The sequence below is a fragment of the Bufo bufo genome, chromosome 4 (genome assembly GCF_905171765.1).
Source record: "Bufo bufo chromosome 4, aBufBuf1.1, whole genome shotgun sequence".
Lineage (NCBI taxonomy): Eukaryota > Metazoa > Chordata > Amphibia > Anura > Bufonidae > Bufo > Bufo bufo.
In genome coordinates, this window is record NC_053392.1 from 366,381,692 (window position 1) to 366,409,195 (window position 27,504).

At 41.9% G+C, this 27,504-nt stretch overlaps 1 protein-coding gene across 4 annotated transcripts in view; it reads right to left on the minus strand.

Moving 5' to 3' along the window:
- Positions 1-27,504, minus strand: part of PTPRK (protein tyrosine phosphatase receptor type K) — a 395,839-nt gene that overhangs the window by 216,433 nt on the left and 151,902 nt on the right. For all 4 annotated transcript variants that reach the window (XM_040429122.1, XM_040429120.1, XM_040429123.1 and 1 more), the window contains exon 6: positions 11,260-11,434. In XM_040429122.1, coding sequence (XP_040285056.1) covers positions 11,260-11,434 — 175 coding nt within the window. The remainder of the gene's footprint in view (positions 1-11,259; positions 11,435-27,504) is intronic.

A 27,504-nucleotide genomic window follows, 5' to 3' on the forward strand; every position in this document is an offset into this window, starting at 1 on the left:
GTCAACTTTTTGTACTAAAGTATATACGGTAATTCATTGTTCTGAAAATTGCTATTTTATAAACCAATGAAAGATTCACAGACTATTAGCAGTTATTGGTTGAAGGGGTATTCCAGTTAGAAGTTATCCCTTATCCAGTGGGGATTTTATCAGTGGGGTTCTACTGCTGGGACTCCCAGCGATCAGGAGAATGGAGACATTATACCACTCAAAGCCGGCCAAAAATGAACAGATAGGTGGGTCGAGCATGTGCACTGCCCCTCCATTCATCTCTACGGGAGTTCCAGTACAGCGCTCGGCTGTTTCTGGAACTATTAGAGAGATCAATGGAGAAGCAGTTTGCTTGCCTAACCTGCCGCTCCGTTCATTTCAGGGGATCCGAGTGCGTACAATATCCCCATTCTCGTGATCGTTGGTGTCCCAGCAGTAGGACCCCTAGCGTTATAATAGTTATCCCCTATCCTGTTTATAGGGGATAACTTGTAACAACCAGAATACCCCTTAAAGAAAGTTCCATGCACTAAACTGGTTCTTCAGTGTAAAATATCTCAATAACGTTTCTCAACACTTATAACGCTATTCATACCACATTATGTATGACACTTTATGCACTTGTCATCTGACCCGTAACTGCTTAAGCTCTAATTCATTCATTTTGATGTCACCTCAGTTAAGCCCACTAATAATAATAATTGTGCCGTAAACACACTAAAGCACATAAAGGATAAATGGGTTTTCCCCATCACTCATCCCCATTAAAATCATTACTATTTATTTGGTCAGAATTAAAATCAATAAATGTACAAACATATCCAGTCACATGTACATATATTGGATTTAAATGTGACCAAATAAATACTGATTATTTTAATTGAGTTGAGTGCCACAGAAAACTCATTGATTGCTTCATTCGGGTAGCCAACGCGGAGCAAGTTGCTCTTCTGTGCACACCGCCAATGTTCGGTCAGTGATTTCATCAGCGATTGTGAGCCATCAGAACAAGTGGAGATCTTTCCATTATACCTTACGTCTGTGGAGGCTTTAGCCCTGGTTTTGGCTCACAATCACTGATGGAAATTACTGACAAAAACACTGAAGTGTGAATGAGGCTTCAGGAAGATGGACACAAATAACACGTTGCAAATGGTGATCTGACTGCTTTATGTGCATTTTTGCCGGAGCCGAAGCATTTTAAAGAACATAACCATGTGGAACTTGAATTAAAATGCTGGATTGTAGATCATGTACCTCCCCCCAGGAGAGGGTAACAGACTCAAAATATTGAAGAATAAAGAAATGTGGTGGATATACACCCTAGACAGCTTAAAACCTAAAGGATTAAATGTTAAATATAACCCTGGATGTGTTTAGATAGCTGCTTGCCTGATATTCCATGATTGATGCTTTCAAATGCAATCCCTGTAGTATAGGTGGAATATAGATTTACAAGCATATGAGTAATTCTCTTTTCTCTTTTCCTTTTTAGACACCATGTAGACTGATGCGAAGATGGCGAATATAGACGTTTGAACATATGTGACAGTTCGCGGTGCTCCATGCGTATAGAATTAACTGGATGGATTTTCCTGCGTTACTGTATCCACTTTGTGTCAAATCAATCTCTGCTACTAAGTGATATATATGGGAGATCCCCATTAGACTATCTATGGACCGTAATGGTGAGATGGTTCGGGGTACACCACATTCACGTGGGGTGTCCCCCTTACCTGACCACAACTTTGGAGGGGTTGATCCATCCGGGAGGTTGGATCCTTCTCCGATTGGCCCGGATAGTTAGGTTGACACATTGGTAATATTGGTGCCCTTCCAGAAACAAAGATGACACTTCTAAGTCAATGCCGCATTATGCGCATGCGCTGGCTCTCACATAGGAATACAACGGAGCCGGGTTACTGGCGATGTAGTGGAGCTGAGCTGCGTGCGCGCGCATATTTGCGTTAGAGGTTTGTCTTTGACACTATGTGGTACCTGCAGTATTAGTTAAAAATGCTAATTTTTGGCCAGTATTCACATGGACGCGCGATATTGTCGGACATAGTCAAACACTTTTTTCTCCCAGTCTCCGTGGTGGATGATTTTAATGATTTATATACTATTTATTAATTTCACATCGATTAAACTCATTGTGTTTATGTATATACGCACTTTGATAAATGCACCATTAAATGTAAAGTGTTTGGATGTAACACAAATTTGTGCAATTTTATGTATCAAATGTCAGGATATTTTGCATATGTAATTGTTCACATGACTCAATTAGGTAAATGGTCTTCACATGGTAAATGGTCACATGTTTTTGCTTGAGAAAGGCTCAGTTGTGAGCTGAAACGTCGCTACTGCTTCACATGGGTGAATAAAGACAGTTTTTTCAAGTCTTGGAGTGCTGTCCTATTTCTGGTATATAATTATTGAGAAAGGCTTGAGAAAGGCTCGCAAGAGCTGAAACGTCGCAAACTTTGCCATTACATGGGTGAATAAACTGCTTTGATTTTTTCCTCACATATTGGAGTGCAGTCCTGCTTTCTATCAACCGATATAGATTTTTTTTTAGAGCCGATAACCTGTCAACTTTCAGGCCGATAGCTTATACTGATATTCTGTGCATTTTCATTTTTGAAAAGATTAAATAAAAAAAAATTCTGTTACGGCGTTCACCACATAGATTTTTTTATTTTAATTTTTTTATATTTTAATAGTTTGGACTTTTCAGACGTGGCAATAAGAGATGTTTATTTATACATTTTTTTCGATATTTTAACCCCTCAAGGACTCAGCCCTATTCTTGGACATTTTTTGCAAATATGACCAGTGTCACTTTAAGTGCTGATAACTTTAAAACGCTTTGACTTACCCAGGGCGTTCTGAGATTGTTTTTTCGTCACATATTGTACTTCATGACACTGCTAAAATTGGGTCAAAAAAGTTAATTTTTTGCATAAAAAAATACCAAATTTACCAGAAATTTGGAAAATAAAGCAGTTTCTGTACTTCTGTAATACATAGTAATACCCCCAAAAATTGTGATGACTTTACATTCCCCATATGTCTACTTCATGTTTGTATCATTTTGGGAATAATAAATTTATTTTTTGGGGATGTTACATAGCTTTGAAGTTTAGAAGCAAATTTTGAAATTTTTCGGAAATTTTCCAAATCCCACTTTTTATGGACCAGTTCAGGTTTGAAGTCACTTTGTGAGGCTTACATAATAGAAACCATCCAAAAATGACCCCAATCTAGAAACTACACCCCTCAAGGTAGTCAAAACTGTTTTTACAAACTTTGTTAACCCTTTAGGTCTTCCACAAGACTTCATGGCAAATGGACATAAAATGTAAGAATTTCGATTTTTGGGAAAATTTTCCAATATAATAAATTTTTCCATGGAAAAAAACAAGGGTTAACTGCCAAACAAAACTCAAAATGGGTTGCCCGGATTCTGTAGTTTTCAGAAACACCCCATATGTGGTCGTAAACTGCTGTATGACCAAACGGGAGGACATAGAAGGAGGGGAATGCCATATGGTTTTTGCAAGGCAGATTTTGCAGGACTGGTTTTGTTTATAGCATGTCCCATTTGAAGCCCCCCGTTGCACCGCTAGAATGGAAATTTCAAAAAAGTGACTTCATCTAAGAAAGTACACCCCTCAAGGTATTCAAAACTGGGTTTACAAACTTTGTTAACCCTTTAGGTGTTCCATCTGCCATTAACTCTTGTGGAGAAAAATTTAGAAATTTCTATTTTTTGGAAAATTTTCCATTTTAACCCTTACTTTATTACTGGAAAAAAATGGGTTAACAGCCAAACAAAACTCAATATGGGTTGCCCTAATTCTGTAGTTTGCAGAAACACCCCATATGTGATCGTAAACTACTATTTGGCTAAACGGCAGACATAGAAGAAGGGGAACGCCATATGGTTTTTGGAAGGCAGACTTTGCTGGACTGGTTTATTTACACCATGTACCCTTTCAAGCCCCCTGATGCACCCCTAGAGTAGAAACTCCATAAAATTGACCCCACTTAGGAAACTACGGGATAAGGTGGTTGTTGTTTTGGGACTATTTTAGTGTAAATATGATTTTTGGTTGCTCTATATTACACTTTTTCGAGGCAAGGTAACAAAAAATTTAAATTCTAAAATTGTTTCTACATTCGCTATTTAGTTTTGTGGAACACCTAAAGGGTTAACAAAGTTTGTAATATAACTTTTGAATACCTTGAGGGGTGTAGTTTCTTAGATGGGGTCACTTATTTGGAGTTTCTAGTCTAGGCTACATCAGGGGGGGCTTCTAATGGGACATGGTGTCAAAAAAAAAAACAGTCCATCAAAATCTGCCTTCCAGAAACCATATGGAGTTCCCTTCGTTCTATGCCCTACCGTGTGGCTATATAGCCATTTACGACCACATATGGGGTGTTTCTGCAAACTACAGAATCAGGGCCATAAATATTTAGTTTTGTTTGGCTGTTAACCCTTGCTTTATTACCGGAAAAAAAGGATTCAAATGGAAATTTTGCCCAAAAAATGGGTGTTTTGGCACCGTTTTTATTTTATATTTTTAACGCTGTTCATCCGAGGGGTTTGGTCAAATATTATTTTTATAGGGCAGATTCTTACGGACGCGGCGATACCTAATATGTCTACATTTTAAAATGTATTTAGATTTTACACTATATTATCATATATCTCCATAGCCTGGGAGCTACATTTTTTTTTTTTTTTTGGGCGACTATCTAATGTAGGGGCTCATTTTTTGCGGGATGAGATGGCGGTTTTATTGGCACTAATTGTGGGTGCATATGACATTTTGATTGCTTGCTATTACACTTTTTGTGATGTTAGGTGACAAAAAATGGCTTTTTTTTTTAACGCTATTCATCCGGGGGGGTTGGGCTACATGTTACTTTTATGAGAAGATTTTTACGTACGCGGCGATGATTAATATGTATGGCTCTCAGACTTTGGAGACACTAAGCAGGCATCCTCAAACTGCGGCCCTCCAGATGTTGTAAAACTACAATTCCCACCATGCCCTGCTGATGGCTGTAGGTTGTCTGGGCATGCTGGGAGTTATAGCTTTACAACATCTGGAGTGCCGCAGTTTGAGGATGCCTTTGGGGAAAAAAAAAACTGTTTCCGTGTCTCCAAAGTCTGAGAGCCATAGTTTTTTATGTTCTCTAGAGGACTGTTGGGGATTATAAAAATGTTGTACTCCATGGAAGTGTGATACTCCCTGAAGCAATCGATAACGCAGAGGCCCGGATGATCGGGGCACGTGTCGCACTGAGTGGTGGTGTCCTTCCGTATCCCCCTCCTGCGACACACACTGCACTTTTTTTGGGTTCGTCCCTTCTTTCCAGTATGGGGGACCACATCTGGAAAATGTTGGCCAGGGACGATCCGGGCGCCTCCAATTCCCAAGGTACTCCGGCCTGCTCTTTCCCGGTCCGAAAAGATCAGGTCCTTGAGGACTGCCTCATAGAATTGGAGGAATGTCCCTGTGCTGCCAGCGCTTCGGGATAGTACAAAAGAGTTGTACATGGCAACCTGCACCAAGTAGACCGCAACTTTTTTGTACCATGCCCGGGTTTTGTGCATGGCGTTATATGGCTTGAGGACTTGATCAGAGAGATCAACTCCTACCATATACCGATTGCAGTCGACTATACAATCGGGCTTGAGGACCGTTGCCGCGGTACCTCGCACAGAGACGGGGGGGGGGGACATTCTGGGGGTTGAATACGGGAATCTCACCCCTCGTACCCACGAAATTTCTAAGTGTACCTCACCCGCTTAGTTGGAATGTATTGGCGGAAACTGAGTCTCCCCTTGAACGCAACGAGAGACTCATCAACCGCGACCTCCCTTCCAGGTCCGTAGGCCTGCTCAAATTTGGCCCCGAAGTGATTTATGACCGGCCGTATCTTATACAGACGGTCATGGGCAGGATCACCTCGGGGGGGACATGCTGCATTATCAGAATAATGCAGACATTTCCGGATGACCTCAAACTGGGGACGTGTCATGGCCATACTGTAGAGTGGGGTCTGGCTATGAGCTGAGCGCTGCGATTGGCCAGCGCTACAGCATAGGAGAAAGAGACGCCGGCAGATTCCCATGGGTGGAGCCTAACTATGAAGCTACCGGAGGCTATAACCGGAGAACGGAGCGGCGCCCGGGGATAACAGTAAGTGCAGGGGGATCCCTGGGCGCCGCTCTACACGTCTGGATAGTTAGTTTAGATACTTTATTCTGGTGAAAGGTCCTCTTTAAAGTATACTGTATATGGGTGTAAGTTTCATTGCAATCCTACCTGTGTCACTCTATTCTGAGGCACAGTGTGCCCATGGCAGCTGCTGGCTGAATAGTCTGTTTGGCCAATGGCTCTCTTTCCTGACTTCCTAATACACTAATATCTACGGGGATCTCTATGGCGAAACATCGGAAAGTTTGGTTTGGAAACTAAGGGGGTCATTTATTAAGATCAGCACTTTAGACGCCGGTGTTAATAACCCCTTGGATGCGCCAGCCCCTACGCAACTTTGGCGCATCCACCAGTCTAACTGTAAGCCAGCTTACTTGGCTTAAATTTAGACCATTTTCTACACCAAACACAGGCCCACGCCACACTCTTTTTTTGACCAGGCGTGCACGGGGGAAAAGTTGCTGATTGCGGCATAAATAGCCTTTGCGCCGTATTCTGTGCCAGATATATGTCATATCTGATAGTAAATAACCCTTAACTTTTCTGAATTTTCCTTTGATGGGAGACATTGTGGGTTCATTAAACAGGCAACATAAAAAAAAAAAAAAAAAGATGGATTCCAACAAAATTTGTTGTTTCTGTACGACAGTACTTCTTTCAATAAACTTGTAAGATCTTGTTGCATCACCAACAGTTCATGAACGTGATATTACATAAAACTATTCAAAATAAATGCCTTGTAAATGAGTAAGAGTGTAATCCAATCGTCTCAAACACCAGAGAAAAAGTTTGCCAAGACAAATGCTCTTACTGAACTGTTTGTTTGATGTCAGTGGCTAACAAAGAGAAAATTAATGAGTGAAATGAATTTTTGACCTGCGTCTGACTTTTTTAATAACAGACATATACCAGTAACTGGAAATGGAAAACAGACATAAGGTTTAGTAATGAGAAAAGGTATAACTGCAAAATATTGTTATTTATTAAGATCCATATAAATTTGTTTTAAAAAAAAGTTGTGCAATCGGAATACACCATGCTGTATAGAAGGAGCAGCTGAGAAGATTGAAGTATAGTTTTTTGGGAAAAGATTCAGTAAAACCTATAATTTTAACATTTATATCTTAGCTTTTTTCACCTCCAGTGAACAGCTATCGGTACAGGAGGGAGGTGTTAGCAGTGATTGATGGCATTGTGTGTGTAAAGGTTAAAACACATGACTGTATCAATTCAGTGGATGAGTGTATACCACTATTTATTCTTTAACTTCTGTAGAAATCTCCGATCCTTGCCCGCAAAACAGACAAGAATAGGACATGATCTTTTTTTTGCTCCTACATTTATTTAATGGGTCTGCACCCAATTCGGAAAACAAGCAGATTGGATGCAGACAGAAACTACGGTCAAGAAGAGATAGCTGTCAGTCACTAATAACACCTCCCTTCTGTACCAATAGGTACCGTATTTTTTGCCCTATAAGACGCACTTCCCCCCCAAAGTGAGGGGAAAATGCCGCTACGTCTTATGGGGCGAATACTAATGAAGCACTTCCATTATAGAAGTGCTTCATTAGTACCAGAGGACCGGTAAGCGGTGAAGGCTCTGTACTCACCGCTTCCTGGTCCTCGGCTTGGCTATCGGCTGTGCAGGGCTGCGCACAGCGTGAGGGCGCTCTGTGACCTCACTCTGTGCGCCGCGATACACAGCCGACAGCAGGATGAAGAGGATCGCGATGGTGAGGAGTGGTAGCGTCCTGGAGCAGGAGAGGTAAGCAAGTTTTTTTTTTTTTTATTTGCGCTGGGGCTGATGGCTGACATATGGGGGCTAGTAGATGGCTGAAAGTTGGGAGTTCATCTGAGGCATTGGGGGTCTGATCTGAAGTCTGATTGACATTGGGGGTCTGATTGGGGCTGTAAGCTGAGGACTGATTAACATTGGGGGTCTGATTGCTGGTCTGACCTGAGGTGTAATGGAAAATATTTTTTTCCTATTCTCCTCTAAAACCTAGGTGGGTCTTATGGGCCCTTATTGGGCAAAAAAAAAAAAAAAAAAAAAAGGTATTTACAGGAGGTAAAAAAAAAAAGCAAATACATGAATTGTGAACATATAAATTACAAGTTTTACTGAATCTTTCCACTGCCGCACCCAACCCCCCCCCCCCCAAAAAAAAAAAAAAAAAGTATATATCAATCTGCTCAGCTGCTTCTTCTATACAGCATGATGCTTTCAGATTGCACTGCATTTAGTGGTGACAGGTTCTCTTTTAGGAATCACAATTAAAAGTCATAAAATTGCAGCTCACATTACATTTCATTGGTCACCCCTTACACAACAGAGCAACAGTATGCTTAAAATGCTGCCAGTGCTGCAGTGATCACATGACTTTATTAACTAGCCAGTTAAATCTATACACAGCTTGTGATTCACTGCTTGGCCAAAAGATTTTTTACTCTTGCATAACATACAAAGCACTTAAAGGTGGTCTCACTTCAGCAAATAGCATTTATTATGTAGAGGAAGATAATACAAGCCACTTACTAATGTATTATTCATATTGATTCCTTTGCTGGCTGGATTCATTTTTCCATTGCATTATACACTGCTAGTTTCCATGGTTACGACCACCCTGCAATCCAGCAGGGGTGGTCGTGCTTGCACACTATAGGAAAAAGCACCAGCCTATGGAGAGTCCGATGTTTTTTCTATAATTTGCAAGCATGACCACCACTGATGGATTGTAGAGTGGTCGTAACCATGGAAACCATGGACTAGTTATGGCTCTTGGAATAAGGACACCATTTTTCTATACATGACATGTGCCATTATTGTGCAAAAGTAGCAAAACATAAAACGACATTTGTTATTGTCTTGATTACACGGACCCACAGAACAAAAGGTAATATACTATTTATGCCGAACAGTGAAATACGTACATTTAAAACAAAAAAAATGGCATAATTTTAATTTTTTTCTATTACCCTCCAAAAAGTTATTAAAAGTTATATGCCCCTCAAAATGGTGCTGCTCATCCCACAAAAAAGCCCCATTACAGCTACACTGAGGAAAAAAATGTAAATAGGTAAGGCTTTTTCAATGCGACACTATGGAAACAAACCTAGACTTAGTAATGAAGATAGGAGTAGTGGTCAAATAAATCCTATTTCAAGTGATCACTTTCCATTGCTTACTACAGTACGTGTACTGACCACCCTTCTAAAATACTAATCATATTACCAACGTGAACTCGAAAAGAAAAAGAAAATTATCCACTAAAAGCTAAAAACCATTAGTATTGCGCAAAATGAATTGAATGCAATACTAAAACCCACGACAAAGTAAACGGTTTGCTTTCTTTTTCCTTATCCTCTGGCTGTATTAATACCCAGATCAATATTACACAGCAGCAACATCAACGAGTGAAATTCTCATTTGTTCCAAACAGCAAGGGAAAAAAGCCCTGGGCATGCCCTGTCACATTGGCTTTAGAAGGAAATGCACTAATAAACTCTTACCCCTGGGTCATCGTTGACAACGGGCAATATGCTGCCAACTCACATTAAAGGCAATTTGTATCAGTGGCCCCAAACCTTCCCTTAAAATTACCATCTTTTATCCAGACGTAGCAGGATGTCAGATTTAACGTGCCACTGAGATACAGGAGTCGTCACCATAGTTAATCTTTAGTATAGGTTTTAACACCACAGACTCTGAACTCCTCCTGGGTTTTATGTGAACTGCAGTTAACCCGATTTATGGAATAAACAGCCCTGAAGGCCTGTATGGAGCCTCAGTCACTACCCAAGGGAGACTATAATGCAATCTATAGTATTATCAAATCAGAGATTTGGCCATCTTATACAGTAGTGACATATCACCAAGATATGCCATCACTTTATGATCGGGGAGGGCTAACCTCTGGGATCTCCCTCTGATCTTGAGAATTAAGGGAGTTTCCCTGGTTAATTATGCTATTTCCAAGGGGTTGCCCAGGATTTTAAAAAAAAACATGTCTGTCCTGTCTCTGGGGGCATCTGAATGGGAACAGCAGGGGACTGGTAAGTTAACTGTCATGTTTTTATCAAAAAATCTATTTTAGTATATGTTACTGCTGCAGCAGCATTATGCATAAAGCAATCTTTAGTTTCTTCATATACCACTGTTTTCCTTGAGTTTTTCCCTTAGTTATGGCTGTTTAAACATTTAGGCCCCTTTCACACGGGCGAGTTTTCCACGCGGGTGCAATGCGCTCACCTCACGCAGGCGCAGAGAGTGAAGGACGGCAGCAGGTGAGCATCCTTCACTCACTTCACCCAATACTAAAATAGTCAGCGCAGGCGCGGGATTTGCGGGTCACGGAGGAGACCGAGGATGTCAATCACCTTTACAAGGGCGTGCCAAGCGGTGAGAAGACGGAGCCTCAAGGTGCGGCAGCAACGCCCCACTAGCACATAGATGCTCATTTGCATATTATAAAAGTCATTATTTAGCGCGAACGGCGGCAGGCAGGGAGAAATAAGTCAGAGTTATGTTCTGCTGACATCAGCACATCGCTAATGTCAGCCAGCTACATAACGATTTTTCAGATGACAGAAACCCTTTAAAGGAGCGGTGGAAAGGGAGAGCGGACATTAATGAAAGCTGTTATTATAAGGTAATTAAAGATTTTTTTACAATTATTGACAGACTAACTTATGTATACATGCCTAGCTCTAATAAACTAGCAAATAAAATAAGAATATGACAGTTACCCTTTAACACTAATCGGATCCTTTTTTTTCTAAAATAGACTTTAACAGGACAGACAACCCTTTAAATCACAGTTCACAATTAACAATGTGTGTAAATAATAGACTAGATTTAGAGGACTTTACCTGGGGAACCTATATTTGTATTATTAACAAAACCTGTGTGTATTTTATGACGCAGTTGATGAATTTCATATATGTGTTGGCCCAAATACAATCTAGAAGTAGAACAGATCCAAAGAACTGATATATATATATATATATATATATTTATTTATTTTTACCTCGGACGATGAGTTGGGCAAAGTTTGAGACTCCAGACCCTCGTTCTGATTGCGTTACACATCGATATAAATCTTCATCTGCTTTGGTCACCTCGCGCAACTTAAAAGTGGCAGCAAACCTTCTGTGATTGATGTTTTTTGTTTGCGCTACAGGGATGTCTTCTCCATTCCTTCTCTGAAAATGAAAAAAGCCCAAAAAAAGTCATATTACCATATGAACAAATACACCAGTAAATGATAAATAAGCAACTGGAGATTATGCTGTAGCATTCTTTTAATTGTACATCAAAAAAGTTCACGCATGATTCAATTTCATATCAATGGAAAGTTGGAGGTAATATAGAACATAACAATCTCTAGCAAAGCTAGAACCAGCCCTGCACCTCACAAGGATGCAGAGATGTTCCCATTCATTGCTCTGCTAGATTTGGCAGCAGAGGGGTGTCCTTTTTGCTGTAGCTCTCCGCCATCACAGCTCAAGGGGCGTGTTCTTTCTCAGGGGTCTTTTAATTACAGCTCTCTGCAGCTGTCTCAATTTCTAACATTAGATAGGGCTGGTGGCAGTTAAAGGGTGGAACTGAGCATGTGCAACCACCTCAACAAGGTGGACAGAGAATTAAGGAAAAGAAAAAAGAGCTAGAGGTTTCATTCAGATATATGATCCAGGCGCTGGTTGAAAAATTTAGAATATTTCTCATGCAACAACTCCTTTAAGGCCACTTTCACACGGGCGAGATTTACGCGCGGGTCCGATGCGTGAGGTGAACGCATTGCACCCGCACTGAATCCGGACCCATTCATTTCTATGGGGCTGTGTACATGAGCAGTGATTTTCACGCATCACTTGTGCGTTGAGTGAAAATCTCTGTGCGTGTTCCACACAACGCAGGCCCCATAGAAGTGATTGGGGTTGCGTGAAAATCACAAGCATCCGTAAGCAAGTGCGGATGCGGTGCGATTTTCACGCACTGTTGCTAGGAGACGAACGGGATGGGGACCCGATCATTATTATTTTCCCTTATAATATGGTTATAAGGGAAAATAAAGCATTCTTAATACAGAATGCATAGTACAATAGGGCTTGAGGGGTTAAAAAATAAATAAATAATAATTTAACTCACCTTAATCCACTTGCTCGCGCAGCCCGTCTTCTCTAGTGTCTGCATCTTTGCTGTGCACAGGAAAAGGACCTGTGGTGACGCTACTGCGCTCATCACATGGTCCGTCACATGATCCATCACCATGGTGATGGATCATGTGATGAGCGCAGTGGCGTCACCACAGGTCCTTTTCCTGTGCACAGCAAAGATGAAGACAGAAGAGAAGAAGGGCTGCGCGAGCAAGTGGATTAAGGCGAGTTAAATTATTATTTTTTTATTTTTTTAACCCCTCAAGCCCTATTGTACTATGCATTCTGTATTAAGAATGCTATTATTTTCCCTTATAACCATGTTATAAGGGAAAATAATAAAATCTACACAACACCGATCCCAAACCCGAACTTCTGTGAAGTCCGGGTTCGGGTACCAAACATGTCGATTATTCTCACGCGCGTGCAAACGCACACGCATCTTATCCGGTCCAAAAACATGACGCCCGTGTGAAAGAGGCCTAAGTGATGCGTAGTAGACTGCATTTGATACTGTACGGTTTTATGATTATGGGATCTCAGTAACCATTTCAGAAAAAAAATGGACAGAAATACAACCTAGTTTATCTTTCACAATCTCTGCAACTAAGACAATGAATTGGTTTAGATGTCACACTGATTTCTGGGCAGAATTATCAGCTCATGATCTCTGCCTGTAATAAAATAAAAAACTGAAGAGAGGTCGTCTAACCGAGCCACCTCATGTCTAATAAAGAGAGAATCAAAGTATTAATAAGACCATCAGAAGGCAGAGCACATCTGCTTCTGTGAGATAAGGTACGGTATTATAGTGCTCTGAAAAAAACCCTGTTATTTTGCAATTATACAGCAACATAACGGGCTAACAAAAAGTATGCAGCACACATTCACTCTCATAGGCAGGTAAAGGTTTCTGATGTCTCCAGGAGATACGTGGGATAAATTAATATTTCCGGTTAGTAGTAGGATCTCACTGAAGAACCTTAAAATCATCCACTCTACATTCTGAAACCGGAAACAATCCATGCCAGAAACTGCACACTGCAAACTACACTAGGTTTAGTGAAGTCACACGTCAGATGAAAATTAGTGCCAAGAAAAAGGGCAATAAAATGGTAACATAATTGGTCACATTCCCCGTAGATAAAGTTGACCGTGAGGGGTCTCTGCAGCAATTCTACAATGCGTGCTTTAGATTAGATGAGGCAACGTGAATATCATTTTAGTGTCATCATTTAAAAAGGCATTTAAATTGGATAGGTCATCAGTATTTGATTGGTGGGAGTCCAACACCTGGGACCCCCACCAGTCAGATGTTTTCAGAAGGCACCAGAGCTCCTGTGAGAGCCGCGGTCTTTTCCAGCTTTTCCTAGACCACGTGGCCTAGGCGCAGCTCAGCCCCTTAGAAGTGAAGGGGGCTGAGGGTGATACCAAGCACAGCCGTTATGCAATGTACAGCGCTCTGCTTGGTAAGCTGTGCTCTCAGGAGCGCTGGTGCCTTCTGAAAACAGCTGATTAGTGGAGGTCCCAGGTGTTGGACCCCCACCAAATACTGATGACCTATCCAGAAGATAGGTCACCAGTATTAAAAAGGTCAGAAAACCCTTTTGCGTAAGCAGAAAAAAAAAGGTTTTGTAAGTTTTTAAAATTTTATTTTTCATTTCTTGAAATTTACCAGGGGGCTTCCACAATGGATGCAAACATACCCTTGCTGCATGGTGACTGTGCAGTAAGGTGTGTGCTTTTTATCACCTGCAATGAATGAAAAATGTCTAAAGTGTAGTCCCCTCCCCAGAGAGCAGGAAGTTACTACAGGGACGGCCTGACGGGTGATCATGTGATTGCTGGGAGTCTCAGGCAGGGTGACTTTCACCTGCTACTTTGCCTCCTAAAAATGTCAGTCTCCTTTAAAAACCTCTTGGGGAACATGTGTCAAAAATATATAAAAAAATAAGTACAAAAATATAATAAAATACAAGTAAATAAAAAAAAATGCCTAAATCAAATAAAATAGTAGCCATTATTGTCCCGTTCACAAAAAACATATGTATCAAAATGATCAACACAAAATAGGGAACCCATTTTAATAATGTATTTTGGTGTCAGTTGGCATATTTAAAGAATAAGAAGCTATAATTTTGGGAAAAAAAAGACTAAAAATGCAGTTTTCCCGAAATAAACAAAAAAAATAAATAAAATTGTTAAAAAATATTAAAAAGTGTCACATAAAAACATCACAAAAGTTATTTTGGTAGGCAAACAAACGAAGTTAAAACCACTACGAGCCCAAGCGAAAAGGCCTGGGCTGTAAATTCCAGGCACTGCTGCAATAAAATGAAGGGCGCTGTGCTTGGTATGCTGTGAGGAGGCTCATTTGCCAAAAAAACGCCCAAAAGAGAAGGAATGTAAATCGCCACAGGATAACAGAAACTGGCACAGAATATATATAAGTAAGCATAACATATCAGAAAGTGGCCAACCCCTTGAACATAAAAGCAGCACTTTTAAAGAAGCAATGCTTAAAAAGTAAGCAATTTCTACAATTCTTGAGGAAAATTTAGGCTACATGCACACGACCGTATGTGTTTTGCGGTCCGCAAATTGCAGATCCGCAAACAAAAACGGGTGACATCCATTTTTTATGTGGATCCATTGTAACAATGCCTAAAACGGACAAGAATAGGGCATGTTCTATTTTTTTTTGCGGGGCTATGGAACGGACATACGGATGCGGATAGCACACATGTTTTGCGGACCCACTTAAGTGAATGGGTCCGCATCCTATCTGCAAAAAAAAACAAAACAGAACGGACACTGAAACAAACAACGTTCGTGTGCATGTAGCCTTATGTGTATCCCTAACTTTTCCCGGTATTTTGAAGGATGCCAATCAGTTTGGTCTTCACGTTCTAAATAAAAAATACATACCCTAATGACGGAGCGCTACGAACTGTTTTCTGAGCATGCAGTCTATTCAGTTGATTACCTTTTGAGTTGCCTTAAAATAGCCTTTAATGAATGCAAATCAAAAGTAAAGACAGTATTTACGGTAATTTCTTCCAGTCCACAGATCTACCACCAGCAACAGCGAGGACGGCATTATACCTCCGAGTTTTTGTGCCATTTAATTAGGGTACCTCAGCCTTAAGCATATCAGGAATTCAAAGCATCGCTTTCAATAAAGAGTTTTAATTACAGTTGGTTAATATTTTAAAGGACATCATATTGATGCAAACGCTGTAGGGCTAACAGTAATATGTATATAGCCTTCTTAACTACTTTTATAAATGGAAGCGTGTAGAATCGGATACAAGGGCAGAAGCTGCAAATTATTCACACAGTGCTAAAAGTTCAGCAGACATCCGAAAAAAAGGGAGACGTTATGAATGGTTATGACAATCACCTTTTCCAGATTATTAAAAGTCAAACTTTTCAAGTTTTAACCGTATGCCATATAGTAGTCAGGGGTTACTAGGACCTATTAAAGGGGTTAATATAGTGTGAAATAGTGAAATAAGGGGTAAAAAGGGCATAAAATAACAAAATAAGGGGTTAAACCACCACGGCAAGGGACTGGCTGAGCGGTGCTCAGGTAATTGCCACATGTACGCTGAAGCAGAAACTGCTGTGGGCTACAGGTTATGCACAATGTAGATTATACGAGTCATCGGAGTTCCTCAAAGTGGCATTTATTATGAGACCACCTTACGATGTATCTAGTTAGTGTACCTGTCTAACCTCTCACATTTTGAAATCATTTTTCACTGTGCTTCTTAAAGGGGTATTGCAGGATTCTAATATTGATAGCCTACCCACAGGAATCCAACCCCCATTCCCCCACCAATAAGTATTTTTAGGCCCCTTTCACAAGGGCGAGTATTCCGCGCGGATGCGATGCGGGAGGTGTACGCATTGCACCCGCACTGAATCATGACCCATTCATTTCTATGGGGCTGTGCACACGAGCTGTGATTTTAACTCATCACTTATGCGTTGAGTGAAAATCACAGCATGCTCCTCTTTGTGCGTTTTTCACGTAACGCATGCCCCATAGAAATGAATGGGGTTGCGTGAAAATCGCAAGCATCCGCAAGCAAGTGCGGATGCGGTGCAATTTTCACGCACAATTGCTAGGAGACGATCGGGATGGAGCCCCGATCATTATTATTTTCCCTTATAACATGGTTATAAGGGAAAATAATAGCATTCTTTATACAGAATGCATAGTAAAATAGAGCTGGAGGGGTTAAAAAAAATAAAAAAAATAATAATTAAACTCACCTTAGTCCACTTGATCGCGCAGCCCGGCTTCTCTTCTGTCTCCTTTGCTGATTGCAGGAAAAGGACCTGTGGTGACATCACTCCAGTCATCACATGATCCATCACATGATCTTTTACCATGGTGATGGATCATGTGATGGACCATGTGATGACCGGAGTGACGTCACCACAGGTCCTTTTCCTGCAATCAGCAAAGAAGGAGACAGAAGAGAAGCCGGGCTGCGCAATCAAGTGGACTACGGTGAGTTTAATTATTTTTTTTATTTTTTTTTAACCCCTCCAGCGCTATTTTACTATGCATTCTGTATTCAGAATGCTATTATTTTCCCTTATAACCATGTTATAAGTGAAAATAATACAATCTACACAACACCGATCCCAAGCCCGAACTTCTGTGAAGTAGTTCAGGTTTTGGTACCAAACATGCGCGATTTTTCTCACGGCAGTGCAAAACGCATTACAATGTTTTGCACTCGCGCGGAAAAATCGTGGGTGTTCCCGTAACACACCCGCACATTTTCCCGCAACGCCTGTGTGAAAGGGGCCTTAGAGTAACTCTGTAAGTCAGCACTGGAAGTACACAGCCCCATTGTAGCTACGAGTGGCATAAACTGCACAATGGATGGAGCGGTGTAGCTCTGGCGACGAATTCCAATACCGAAGCTACACTGAAACAGATGATCGGCAAGTGTGGGGGGTCTCAGACTCACACTGAACTGATATTGATGGCCCTGTGGATCATATCACATTTAAAATCCTGGTATAAACCTTTTATCTTTCTTAGGTTATACATGGTGGCAGTTTTCTCAATAGTTACACTACATATATGGACATTATTGATAGTGCGCAAAATTTTTGTTGGCATGTGCATCTAATAGTACTGACTTTATGCAATCATTTCTGCTCAAAAAAAAAACTAAAAAAAAACTTATGAAACCAAAAAGGTAAAAAAAATTCAAGTAGATCTAAACAGAGGAATGTGCATTTGGCTAAGGCTAGATTCACACTAGCGTTGTTGGATCCGGAAATCCGTATGCAAACAGATATCATTTGTTTCCAGATCCGTCTGACAAATGCATTGCAATATCGAATCAATCTCTCCAGTGTTATCCGGAAAAACGGATCTGGTATTTTTTTTAACATTTTTAAAGGTCTGCGCATGCGCAGACCGGAAAACCGGATCCATCAATGTGGCAATTTCCTAAACACTTGGTACCGGATCTGGCATTAATACATTTCAATGGAAATTAATGCCGGATTTGGCAGTAATATGACTTCCACTACCTCCACGGACACGTTTTGCATTATAATGGACATCGTTACTATAAATCACGATATCACCTCCCACAAACCAAAAGACATTTGACTAGAATTTATTCCAGGTTTCTGCAAGTATTTAGGCAATCAAAGCAAGATCTATATGTCGTAGGCTATGTAAGCCTAGGAGAATGACAAACATGATTATTTGCTGTCATTGCGTAGGACGAAATGATAAATACGGAAGCAGTGAGACAGAATGCCGTACAGATGGATAAAGGATAGGGAAGGTTATTGTTTAAAGCTACAGTCCTCAAAAACTGTGAATAGATGTTTTTCGATTAACATTCAATGTTATTACTAGAGATAAGAGAATTTCATATTTTGAAATTCGTTCACGTTTCGTTTACAGGTATAAGCTGAATTGCGTTATAGATTCCGTTACCATGGACCATAACGCAATTCTATGACGAAAGTCCTCTCCTGCATAACGGAAACGGGATGGATCCGTTTTGCAGCCCATAGACTTCCATTATGACGGAATGAATAACGGAATACCTCTAAAGGCATTCCGTCATAGAATCGCGTTATGGTCCGTGGTAACGGAATCCATAACAGAATTCACCTTTTACCAGTAAACAAAGCATGAACCCTCATCTCTAGTTATTACAGTAATTTCTAACTACCATAAAAATCACAACTTCATTACTTTTTATGCATTAATAATATAAAAAAGAAGTAGACATGAGTATAGCTGAAGGAACATGATAAAACTTCTGATTACACGGTGCACTTCTAGCAGCTGCATCAAAAGAACAGCTGGAGCCGCTATCTCAAAAGGAGCGAACCAGGATGAGTGTTGGGCATATAATTCATGAGGGCTAAATTACCCCCCAATCAGCGTAATTAAGGCTACAGTGACACAACAAGGTCACATCAGTGTACCCACTGTCAGCATTTAAAGGCACAGTATGAGTCCCATTCATCCCCATGTTAAAAGTAAGGTTCAGCTTCGCCCAGGGCCTCTCTCGTTTCAGTGTGCACGCCTGTCAACACTAACACCTCCAAAAATCGTTACATTCACATGTCAGAAAGGGAAAAGAAAAAAAAAGCAGCTTGTCATCTGAAGGTGGCAGATTTCTGTTGAGAAGTTGAAATGGATTTCTAGAAACACAAACATGTCAGCATTACTTTACAGACGGTTAACCCACAATTCTTGCCAGGCAAATTTCATTAAGGTTCCTGCAACTTATATTTTAACTTTCAAGCTTTATTAATAACAGTTTGCTTTCTTTTGTTCACTTTTCAACTTTACCATTATTTGACCCAGGGGTGCACGTAGGCTTTTTGCTGTCTGAGGCGAAAATTAAAATGGTGCGCCCACCCCCCCCCCCCCCCCATGCCAATTTCTTAACCTTACCCCTTTGCCCCAATAAAAGCGTTCATTGCCCATGGCCCCTCTGCTGCCCCCTCTTGCCCCTACCTGGTGCTGCCTGAGGCGATCGCCTCACTTGGCCTCATTGGTGGTGCACCCCTGATTGGACCTTTCTTTCATCCCCATTTCCAGGCAGCAGCTCAGAGATAACAGGTGTCAGTAGCTCCATTCTTCAGAGTGGTCTTATGCAGCGAACCATTTCAAATGTTTACTGTATCTATTCAATGCTAAAACAGGTTTTCTAATTTGCATCAGCATTCTTTATAATAATTTATGAAGGTAGCTGTCATTTTGTAATGTATTTCTTTTACCTTTATCTCCCATTCTGGGCTGTGGTCACATGACCATGTCCATGAAGCTGTTTCTTATTTTCTGTGATATTATGTCAATGGATGTGTCAAAGTAGCAACAGTGTCAGCGTTAGACACTCCCCTAAATAACTAGCTGGTGGGAGGAGCTATAAACTAGCTGGGTGTTAAAGTTAGTGCTGAAGTTGCATCAGAGAAAGGAGTGCATCATGGATTTGGTTGGATACAGCATCAGAAAGTGTGTGTGTGTGTGTGTGTGTGTGTGTGTATATATGTATATATATATATATATATATATATATATATATATATACACATACATACACAGTATAGACCAAAAGTTTGGACACCTTCTCATTCAAAGAGTTTTCTTTATTTTCATGACTATGAAGGCATCAAAACTATGAATTAACACATGTGGAATTATATACATAACAAACAAGTGTGAAACAACTGAAAATATGTCATATTCTAGGTTCTTCAAACAAGTGTGAAACAACTGAAAATATGTCAGTCTAGGTTCTTCAAACAAGTGTGAAACAACTGAAAATATGTCAGTCTAGGTTCTTGAAAAGCCGGTCGGATCCGTCCTGCCGCTAAGTGTGAAAGTACCCTTACCCATTTACTGGACATAACTGTGATCTGATTCAGATAGTTATTCGCTGACTGGCAGTTCCAAGCTAGGACTGGAAGTAGGAGAGGTGCGGAGTCCAAAGCAGTGGCAGGGATCAGTGAATGTGAGGAATGCTTATTTATTTTGAACCCTTTGTAACTTTTTTTATTTTTAGTTATATCTCCCCAGAAAACCGCCTAACTCCTCACTTTAAAAAAAAAATAAAAACACTCAAATTTCACTTTTTTATTGTACATTTTATATCTGAAGTAAATCTAGTTGGCACACGACTGTGGACACAAGTGGATTTTTTAACCCCTTAGTGCCATGACTAATTTTAGATTTAAAGAGGACCTGTGAATCCCAAAAAGTGAGCTAATGTATTCTAGTTGACCATGCTTACCTGAACGTGGCATACTTTCACTTATCAATATGTGAAATTTCTGGCACCACACATGTCAGTCTGAAGTGACTTCCACAGAGGTGTGGCTAGTCACGTCACTTCTTTGCTAGAGGTTTCTCTATCACCCAGTCACCAAATGCAGCGTGATCTCGCGAATTCTCACGAGAACACATCTTCTGAAGGGACCGTGTCTTACTCAGAGTGGAGGGAGACTCTGCCACAGAGGCCGTCGGTCACTATTGCTCCCCTATTGCTCATTTATTCGTTTAGTTGATTTCTCTTAATGACCCCCTCAGTCAATCTGCATTCCTCCTTGTTCCTAAACCTCTTGTCTCTCAATCCTCCCCTTCCAATGGTCTCGTTTTCCTTTCTAAGTCTACCCTGTAACTCTTGGTTTACCGTACGGCCCCCTCCTGGAACCCCACTGTCTTCTCCCATTGTTATTAGTCCATTTCACAATTTTATTGATATATAATGTGCTGGACGGCACATAATCAGGTCTAGTGACCAAAACCCCTCCATGCTCATTGTATGTGTCACTTCACACAAAATGTTATTTTTTATTATGTTTTATGTTCTCATGGTTTTCCCCTTTCTCTTGTTACTATCACCCAAGTACTATGGGATGTGGCTATCTGACCTCTGGACCTGGGCTCCTCCTCCGGATCGGACGGACATTTCCTATCTTGTAAGTGTTCTCCCCTGGGGGACCAGCACACTGCACCACTGTCTCCACCCTGACCCTTGACTATGGCTGATCTACATATAGCAACCTATAACGTAAAGGGTTTTAACTCCCCGTCCAAATGGAGTCATATATTCACTATACTATGCAAAGCAGGTTCTGATGTGCTGCTCCTCCAGGAGACACATTTCAAGTTTAACCACTACCCCAAAGTGGATTTCTCACAATATCCCTTATGGTTCCACTGTGGGGGAGGCTCCGCCGCATCTGGAGGAGTAAGTATAGGGTTTAGGAGAAAAGTGCCCTTTAAATACACTAGTCACATCCAAGATCCAGAGGGGAGATATCTCCTGGTTAAAGGTCATATAGGGCCTCAAATGTATACCTTTATAAACTTGTATGTTCCTAATACTAAACAGGCCTCATGGCTCTCAGATTATTGCCTATTTTAAGGAAGGCATAGTAATTGTGGGAGGAGATCTAAACGTTGCTCTCAACCCCCAAATCGACTCATCTTCCCATAAATCGACCCACTCGCTACGTTCTCTGAAGTCTATTAGAGACATTTTCTGGAACCTTCAACTGGTGGATGTCTGGTGTACATTACACCCAGATACACCAGACTATACCTTCTTCTCCCATGTCCATAACACTTATGATCTCATTGATTATATCTTCATCTCCAAAGAGCATCTCCAGCTCTGTCCCGAAGCCAAAATAGGTTCCATCCACATCTCAGACCATGCGCCAGTTTTCCTCACGGTACTCTACACCTCACACAACTCTGTTTCAATTGGCGCCTCAATGAATCCATTTTAGGAGACGCCAACACCATCGGAAAAGTAGCATCCTTATTAGATGATTATTTTAAATTGAATAGCCACCCTTCCCTTTCACCCTAGACTCTATGGGATGCGCACAAACCCTTCATAAGGGGCGAATTTATCAGCATAGGATCACACATGAAAAAACTTAGAGATTAACATTGAAATCCTCCTCTCCAAGATAAAAAAGCTTGAGTCTCTACTAGGGTTGTTGCGGGTATCGAAATTTCGATACCCAATCGATACTTTTGTCCCGGTATCGATACGATACCGGGATTTCCGTTTTTTCGATACTGGGCTGCGCTTCTGCGCAGTCTAGTATCTCTGAACATGAGCGCGCTGCTATCGGCGCGCTCATGTTCTCTCTCAGCAGCACGGGGAGAAGGAAGCTGTCCTCCCTCCCCCTGTGCTGCTGCCGCTGCCACCAATGAGAAGAGAGGGGCGGAGGAGGGGCGGCAATGAGAAGAGAGGGGCGGAGGAGGGGCGGCAATGAGAAGAGAGGGGCGGAGGAGGGGCGGCAATGAGAAGAGAGGGGGTGGAGGAGGGGCGGCAATGAGAAGAGAGGGGCGGAGGAGGGGCGGGCGCACTGCGCCACCAATGATAGGATTACTATCGGAGCGATGGGAGGAGACATCAGCTTCACTAGTGGGCGTTCCTTTTCCCTGCGCTGCGATTGGACAGCGCTACAGCCAGGGAGAAGGAACGCCCACTAGTGAAGCTGATGTCTCCTCCCATCGCTCCGATAGTAATCAGCAGCATGTGGAGCAGGAGAGGAGACAGTAATGGGGCACTGCGGGCGAACGGAGCGGCGCCCAGGACTAAATGGTGAGTGCTGAGACATCGCTGGGCGCCGCTCTGTGTGGCCTGATAGTGAAAGTCTGGACTCATATACAGTAGTCAGTCTTTAACACATACAGGAGGCGGGTGCCGGCAGCAGAATCGCATTGCCGGCACCCTGCCCCTGACAGGGAGCTGCGATCAGCGGCAGTTAACTGCCGCTGATCTGCTAGTACCCGCCTCCTGTATAAAGGGGTAAAATCATTGGTGGTGCAGTGTGGCCCCCCCCCCTCAATCCCCCCATCCCATTAAAATCATTGGTGGCACAGTGCGCCGGCCCCTCTCAACCCTCCAGTATTAAAATCATTGGTGGCAGTGGCCACAGGGACCTCTCCATTCCCCCTCATTGGTGGTGCAGTGGCAGCTTCTGATCGGAGCCCCAGCTGTGTAAGCCTGGGGCTCCGATCGGTTACCATGGCAGCCAGGACGCTACAGAAGCCCTGGTTGCCATGGTAACATCCCTGATGCTGTGTGCACAAAGCACAGAGCAGCAGGGACAGTGTGGAGTCCTATTCACCCTGATAGAGATCTATCAGGGTGAATAGGAAAAGGGATGAAAGATCCCAGGTTCTAGCCCCTAAGGGGGGAAATAGTTATTAAATAAAAAGTGAAAAAAAAAAAAAAACACTAAAATATGAAGTATAAATCACCCCCCTTTTCCCAATTTCACATATAAAATATATAAATAAACATATTACATCGCCACGTCAGAAAAGTCCAAACTATTAAAATATAAAAAAAAAATCTAGGTGGTGAATGCCGGAACAGAAAAAATAAAATAAAAACTGCGCGATTCGCCATTTTTAAAAATGAGGAATGCACGTGGCTTTTTTTGTTTATTTTTTTCGCGTGGTATCGAATGGTATCGAGTATCGCAATACTTTTTCATGGTATCGAAACCGAATCAAAAATTTGGTATCGCAACAACTCTAGTCTCTACACAAACACTCCTTATCTAATCCCCAACTCCAGGAACTCTCTAATGCGAGAGCTGAACTGAAAGCTCTACTACAACTCTCAACATAAGTTTTTCGTGCACGGTGACAAAGTAACTAAATTCTTGATGAGTAGAATTAAAACCAGAAGGACGGAAAACTTCATACACCAACTATCCTCCCCCAATAGTAACCCCATTTTTGCATCTTCCCAAATTGCCAAGCAATTTAGGAACTTTTATGAAACACTATATAATCTCCCTTTACCTCCTTCCCCCAAATCTCATCTCTCTCTTGTCTCCTCGTTCCTCGACTCGACCACCACCACCCCCTTACTCACCGAACCTCAAAAACGCTCGCTGGCTGTTCCCTTCACTATAGAAGAGCTATCCACAGCCCATTCCCAGATGCCTCAAGGCAAAAGGCCTGGCCCTGACGGCCTTCCAGCCTCGTACTACAAAACCTTCAGGAAACAACTCCTACCCCACCTTTTCAATGTCTGCAACCTATCCCTACAAAGTAGCCCACTCTCTAGAGACATGACGACAGCTCACATAGCCCTGATACCCAAAGAGGGAAAGGATTCTAAGCTATGCTCAAATTACAGGCCTATTTCGCTCCTAAACATTGACCTCAAACTCTTAGCTAAAATGTTGGACAATCGACTGGCAATCCTTCTTCCCCTCTTAATACATGTGGACCAGGTGGGCTTTGTTCGGAATAAAGAGGGCAGAGACAACCCGACTAGAGTCATTAATGTGCTATGTCATGCTAAACATACCTCCTCCCCACTCCTACTTCTCAGCACTGATGCTGAGAAAGCATTCGATCGAATCAACTGGGACTATCTAAAACACGTCTTGGTGAACTTCGGCCTACCTGGTCTATATGTAGAAGCTGTCTTTGCTATGTATACACATGCCACAGCTCGTGTCATGGTGAATGGAGACTTATCCTCACCCTTTCAAATTCACAATGGAACCCGCCAGGCATGCCCCTTATCCCCCCTCCTTTTCATTTTAGCAATGAAACCCGTTCTGGCCACTCTACGGGCAGACTCTGGCATTAAGGGTCTGAATTTAGGCGGCTATGAACATAAGATAGCGGCTTTTGTTGACGACGTAATAATAATGACAACCAACTCCAAAGTCCCTCATACTTAGTACTGGTCTATCTCCCCGACTAAAACACTCTAATGGAAAATTCTCCATTCAACTGGTCCTCCCTGACCATCACATACTTAGGAGTCAAAATTAGTCCCAATATCTCAGACCTTTTCTCACTTAAATTATATCCCCCTTAAGGCATCAATATTCAAAACAATTGATATACTTATTACCTACCCTCTCCTGGTTTGGCCGCAAAAACCTCCTCACTTCTTATCCTTCCCCGCCTCACTTACCTTCAACAGGTGCTCCCAATCCCCATATCCAAGTCCTACTATGCCTCTCTTAAACAGAAGTTTAGGGCCTTCATCTGGAATGGGAAAAAAGCAAGACTCTCCTACTCTCTCCTGTCTCATTCCCGTCAGGCAGGTGGCATTGGGCTCCCAGACCCCGAATTATATGGGAAAGCAATACTATTGGCCAGAACTGTAGACTGGCTGCGGAACACAAGAAATAAATCCTGGGTGGCTCTAGAACAAAGCATCTTAGGTATGCCTACCCGAGATCTCTGTTTAGGCCATCAAACCCCACCTCAAACCACACTATCTGCTTACCCAATCATAAAAGCCACTTTGAAGTATGGAAGTGGTTTAGCTCCTCCCATTGCTCAGTGCCCTTTCCCTCCCCACTACTCAGTTAGCGATATTTTGGGTACCTCCTCCCCAGCCTTGTGCGATTCCTCTTCTAAAGGAGTTAGATCATCCTCCCTCCCAATTACCCATCTCCTCGAGTCTCAAGGAATCCTAGTCTCCTCAGACAGCCTACGAGACCTGCTCAACCCCCAACCCTGTGATTTCACCCTAATACCACTCATCAAATCCTTCATTCTTAGGAACACAAACACAAAGGGAGATTTCCTTCGCCCTTTAGTGTGGTATGAATCCCTAATCACAAATCCCAACCCCCCCAAAAAATGAATCTCACAATTATATAATAAATTACGCTCTCCTCCTCTCATCGTCAAACCTGCATTCATACGTACCTGGGAAAAAGATACTGGGATCGACTTGCCCTTCTCAATACTGCCCACATTATTTAATCTGCCCCATAAATCATTGCGTTGTGTACGCAATCAGGAAAATGGGTATAAAATCCTAACCCAGTGGTACATCACCCCAGTTAGATCCTCATTCTTTGCCGGTTCCACTTCGGACACATGCTGGAGATGCTTGAGAGAGAGAGGAACATTCCTCCATATCTGGTGGAGCTGCCCAATTATAAGTCAATGGTGGTCAGACATCCTACAGTACTGTAACCGAATATGCTCGACCTCAGTTAAATTGTCCCCCTATCGAGCCCTTTTTTCATACTTTGAAGAGGGATGCACCACCTCTCCTCCTCATCTCTTCAAACAACTATTGATCGCTAGCTCGCCTCCTGAGCCCAAGTATTGGCTCCAGACCTCCCTTCCTCTGTGGGAGCAGTGGAAACTCAAAGTAGACCAACTCTACCGATTTGAGGAGCTTTCCTCCTGGAATCTTGCACCCACCCTGCTTTTCTTAAGCGTTGGGCCCTGTGGTCAATTTTAGGTCTCCAGACCTTTATAATACCAGATTAGCCTTTATTCAGGTTCTACCTTTGGACTCCCACTGCAACACTAGTGAAGTTTTAATATTAGTCTCATATTTAATCATTGTCTCTGGCAGAGAACTGCTCTGGCCTACCCCCTAGCTCTACCTATGCTTACTCATGCTAAGGTGTCAACTAAACTCGGTGTGCGTGGTCTTCTTTTTGTCAGCCTAGAATAAGTGAAGATTACGGTACTTCTCTTGTGCTAGTCATCTCCTTGCCTCTCATCTTGCTTATCAAATAATTAATTGAAGCCTGTCTATTTGTGTCACTATCCTACATATACTCGATGACTCTTTTTGCCATTTGTATCCTGTACCATGTTACACCATTGTTACTATGTTTTTATTTAAAAATGAAAATAAACTTAAAAAAAAAAAAAAAAAAGTGGTCTGGCAAGGAGGTGGAGAGAAGCTGAAACCTGGTAAGCATCAGAATGTTCGTAGTAGGGAGTCGCTGAGTAATGTTTCTTCCCCTTTTCTAAGAAGTTGTATCCCATTGGACAACACCTCTATGAACAGGTCAGGCAGGGGAACAAATGCTACAAGTAAAGACATTTGAATACCTAATAGGTAGCAGAGTTGAAAACAAGGAACTATTTTTGGAGTTTGCTAGGTTCTGGGGCTTAAACCTGTCAAACAGAATGGCCACACGCTTTGTTTTTGCTGGAATGGAATGCGATTCCTGCCCCATTGTGCTCGTTCCTCTGAGTGTGCAGTGCATCCACCCACTTTAATTGTGAGAACCTGATGCAATTCACAGCTGTCACAAGGAATGAATTCCAGTCTGCTCCTTCGACGGCC